Source organism: Porites lutea, chromosome 2 (genome assembly GCF_958299795.1).
Source record: "Porites lutea chromosome 2, jaPorLute2.1, whole genome shotgun sequence".
In the NCBI taxonomy this organism is placed as follows: Eukaryota; Metazoa; Cnidaria; class Anthozoa; order Scleractinia; family Poritidae; genus Porites; species Porites lutea.
Genome location: NC_133202.1, coordinates 38776495 through 38780699, shown reverse-complemented (window position 1 = coordinate 38780699; position 4205 = coordinate 38776495). Strand labels below are relative to the sequence as shown.

The 4205-nt window shown below is 41.0% G+C and overlaps 1 protein-coding gene across 1 annotated transcript; it reads right to left on the bottom strand.

The window, feature by feature from the left end:
* Positions 1-2684: 2684 nt before the first annotated feature.
* On the bottom strand, positions 2685-3636 carry LOC140926978 (adenosine receptor A2b-like). The gene has a single exon (XM_073376647.1). The coding sequence runs from the start codon at positions 3618-3620 to the stop codon at positions 2733-2735; it is 888 nt and encodes a 295-aa protein (XP_073232748.1). The 5' UTR covers positions 3621-3636; the 3' UTR covers positions 2685-2732.
* Positions 3637-4205: the final 569 nt, after the last annotated feature.

Below are 4205 nucleotides of genomic sequence, written 5' to 3'. Positions count from 1 at the left end.
CACGACGACGACATCTATTGAATGGGAAAAGACTGGAACGAGAACGTCAGTTTCGGCAGGAAAAAGGAAACTTAAGATGCAATCAGTCGGTAGGTCGACGACGACGACACTGAATGTAAACACAAATGAAAACTGTGATGTTCATTCGCAACAAAGTTTTTCGCAATGGCGTCTTTTAAAACAATGCAAGATCTAATTTTTAAGCCGTACGCCTAATTTCATTGACGATGGAGAATTTTTTGTGTTGTCTGACCTTTTCGAGTGGAAAAACACCTGCTTTCCGCACAAAGATTATTCAACTTTCAACCTGAATGAGATGACCGAGTCCGAGTGTCTGTCAGAGTTTAGATTTGGAAAAAGGGACATTCTGATGTGATAGCTGTTTTCCATATAAAGTTTATTTCCTCTACATAAAAAGATATTTGATTTGCCTTACCTAAATACGTACAAATAAATTTCTCACTTACGAGTTCGCTCGCTCGGCCTCCCTAGCTGTTGTCATTCTTCGAAGTAAAAACAATTCACTTTTAGTCTTCATAGCCAATAACATCACGGTTTAACTGACAGACGACTAATAACATCGCCATGTAACTGACCAATCAGATCAATAACCACAGTATAGTAAGATCAACTGACGTAATACAACTCACTTTGACTCTGAAGATGACTACCGCAAAGGTTGTCGAAACGTCAGTCACTGTCAACAACAACAGTCCTATTCAGGACTACGTTCACCCGGACGATCAAACTCAACCTACTTTTGAAATGACTCCTGGGTTCAAACCTTTCAAAGTACATTTTTAGTCGAATTTTCCATCAACATCGCTTGTTAGGAGAAAAAAGGAACGATACCTGGATTTACGAGGATAAGAAAAAAAAAAAGGACCTCAAAAACGCTTAAAACAGTGGATTTATGCACCTATCAATGTAAAGCCAGCGGGGGGGGGGGGGGGGAGGTGAGGGGAGGCAGGGTATGGGGTGGGGATTTGTTTGTCTTTGTTGGCCCTGGGGTAGGGCATTTGACTGATCTTGTTCTCCCAGGGGAGGAGATATTTGAATCTTTCTTCGCCAGACGTGGAGATATTTGATTTCCGACTTGGGCGAAAAAGACTGAGACGGAACATCTGTTTCCCACTTCCACGCTTCACGCATGCGCCGTACGGTTTGAAAAGATCAGGAAGTCGTGGAGGCCAATGAGAACAAGCGAAGGCTGAGTGAATTTCACTGTTTTGTCTTCAAATTTCGTTTTTTTTAGCGTGTTTTTGATCAATTGAACCTCTTAAAATACTGTGGTATCAAAGTAAACGAAAGTAAGGGAAACCAAGTCGATTTTTGCAAGTACAATTGATTAGTGTATGGCTCATTCGCTACAATCAGTGTAAACTTACGAAACTGGCTTTTTTTGTACCCTTTACTAAGAACGGTATATTTAAACTTACAAAATGTGGACTTACTCCTAAAGGTTTATGTATTCTACGCAGTGTAACACGGATTATGGTTAAAACGTATAATTGCAGCTGTAATAGGAACATGCATCTTTGGTGATACAGCAACGTTTATAAAAGATTGCAGAGTTTTATTTGGAGATATTTTTATTGTGCCTTTCTTGGGTCCTGCCTTGGGATTGACAGCAATGCGCAGCCTAGCGTGGGGAAATTTGGTTGCATTTGACTGGAATGATTTGCCCGTGGGCAGGGAATTTGATTGCAAATTTTTGAAAAAAGTCAAATCTCCACCCTACGCTCTGCCTCCCTCCCCGCCGGCATTACATTAATAGGTGCATTATACCTGCTGAAGCTTGTGGATTGCAGGACGACGTGATTGTACTTTGTTTGGCGTCGTCGACGACACCACCACGACGAAATTTACTGGTCTCGCTTGCGCAGTACACTGTAACTCACTGTCACAAAGTCGTCGTCGTGGTTCTTAAGTTCCCCAATACCAGCCCTTAGTGTCTAATGTAAAAGAAGCTTTAATGGAAAAGTGAAATCTCATACAAAACCAACCGCTACTTTGCTATTTTTTTAAAGAACCACCCCTTATTTCCTAAAAGAAAGGAAAACCATGGTAAAGAACATGCTTGTTAGAGCCAAAATATTAAAGGTCAACACACGGTTTCACGCCGGTATAGATGTGCAACCTGTCACCCCTTGCAGTTTTTCACCAAAAATAATTTACGTATCCAAAAGGTCAGACTGGGCGTTTCCCTCTGTGTCCAACTAACCGCTCTTCATTACTTTTTATGGTGCCCTGTTATCAACAGGGGAACCAAGTTCGCATTTGCAATAAAAGCTTTGGTGAAATACACTGTCATGTTGCATAATGAAGTTTAAGTTCAATCAAATGATGCATTTTTACAAGTTTTACATGTTTCATAGGGATCAAAGTCTTGAAACTGATTGAAACACATAAGAAATATTAATAATTAACATGCATTTTTAGTTATTAACTGAGATTAACCGAAAACCGACAAAGATCGAAACTTTTAACCGACTACCGACAAAGTAACTAAATTTTAACCGACAACCGACAAGTGGACCCCCCCATTCAGACCCTCAAATTAGTCTCGGCCCCAGTATTAGTTAACCAGTTGAACGTTGCAAAGTCCAATATCTGCTTCCTTCATCCGTACTGTGACTTGTAGAGTTGTACGATGTTAAATATAACCCGAGTTCCAAGCGATTCGATTCGTTTAAGTCACCGCAAAAGGTTCAGTTAAACGGCAACAGTTGTTACACTTTCGTCTCTCTGCGTTTTTTGCGTCTTGTAAGCAAGTTTTTCAGAGCACGACGAAATTCGTAAATTTTAAAGCAATATATAATAGGGTTGACGAAAGAATTGCTGTAATGCAAAAGTTTCGCGAAGTAAACGACTAGATAAGGAAATCCATCAAACAAAGACGACTTATAGTTTATCAAGACATTCATGATGTGAAATGGTGTCCATGTCAGCAAGAAAACCACAGTTACTATTCCGATGGCTACCGCTAAACTGCGCTCTCTTTCACCAGAAATTCCCTGTTGATGTTTACTCCAAAGTTTAATTTTTAGCCATAAACCGATGTAAGCTGCCAACATAAGCATTAAAGAGGTAATCGATAGCAGACCAAGGCTAAACGCAAAGATTCCTGGATGGATGATTTTGAAAAACGTAAGTATCCACGTTCCTGAAAGGGCCCCAGCTAGGAGCCATACCGCCCCTAAGATGACAAAGTAGGCTGTCTTTGATGTGCTGCAATGTCGTAAAGGGTAATAAATTGCGTATACCCTCTCAAGAGAGATGGCAGTTAATGTGAAAGCTGAGGCCATGCCAGAGAAAACATCAACCGCTGTATGCATTGTCTGAACTGGTTGAAGCGAAGGCTTGTTATAGTTGTAAATTAAATGAATGTACATCGGTAAAGCGATGGTTCCCACCATTAGATCTGCAACGGCCAGATTCACCAGAAAGTAGTTTCCAAATTTTCGTAGAAGGCGGGAGTGTCTAAAGGCCGCTATCGCAGCTCCGTTGTTCAAAATGACTGTTATTGCAACGATCGCATATGTCACACACCACGTAACGACCCTTTTGTCAGCCTGTTGGGGAAAAGTTGTGTTGCTTGGTACCGAACTGTTATTCATCTTCAGAAAAAGATTTGTAGCACTTGAGCATCCAACTCCTACACACATCAAAAAAGTAGAAAACTGTTAATAAGTCTTAATAAGCTTTATCGCTCCTCTGAAAGTTCGTGATATTAGTGCACATTTACCATCGGGAGTCAATATCCCGGAATGCGCCCTAAAGACGGTCCATAAACATCACGAAATGTCTCAGAGCCATAATTCTGCAGCAATGGGAGCAATTCTGTCAAACGTTAAGTCACATGGAATTTATTAAACATAATAATTGTGTCTGATATAAATCAATAAATAACTGTCTCTATTTAAGAGGTGCCTAATAAGGGCAGTACTTGGTATTATCAATCCGCGAGCGGGCAAGATGAAGTAAATCCTGTGCTTTGACTGGCTTCCCTCGGGAAAGATGGACCCATCTCCCCAGCTAGAGGATTTCCCGCGTTAGGCCAACCAGAAAAGGTTCTCTTTCAATATGGCCATAGGCGCTTTACTGACCAAGCTTGGAAGCTTGTTTGGGCAAGATACTGTACTTGGCCTCGTTCGTTTTCTCTTTTTGTCGACCTCGACTTCGTCTCGGTGTGTAAAATCTTG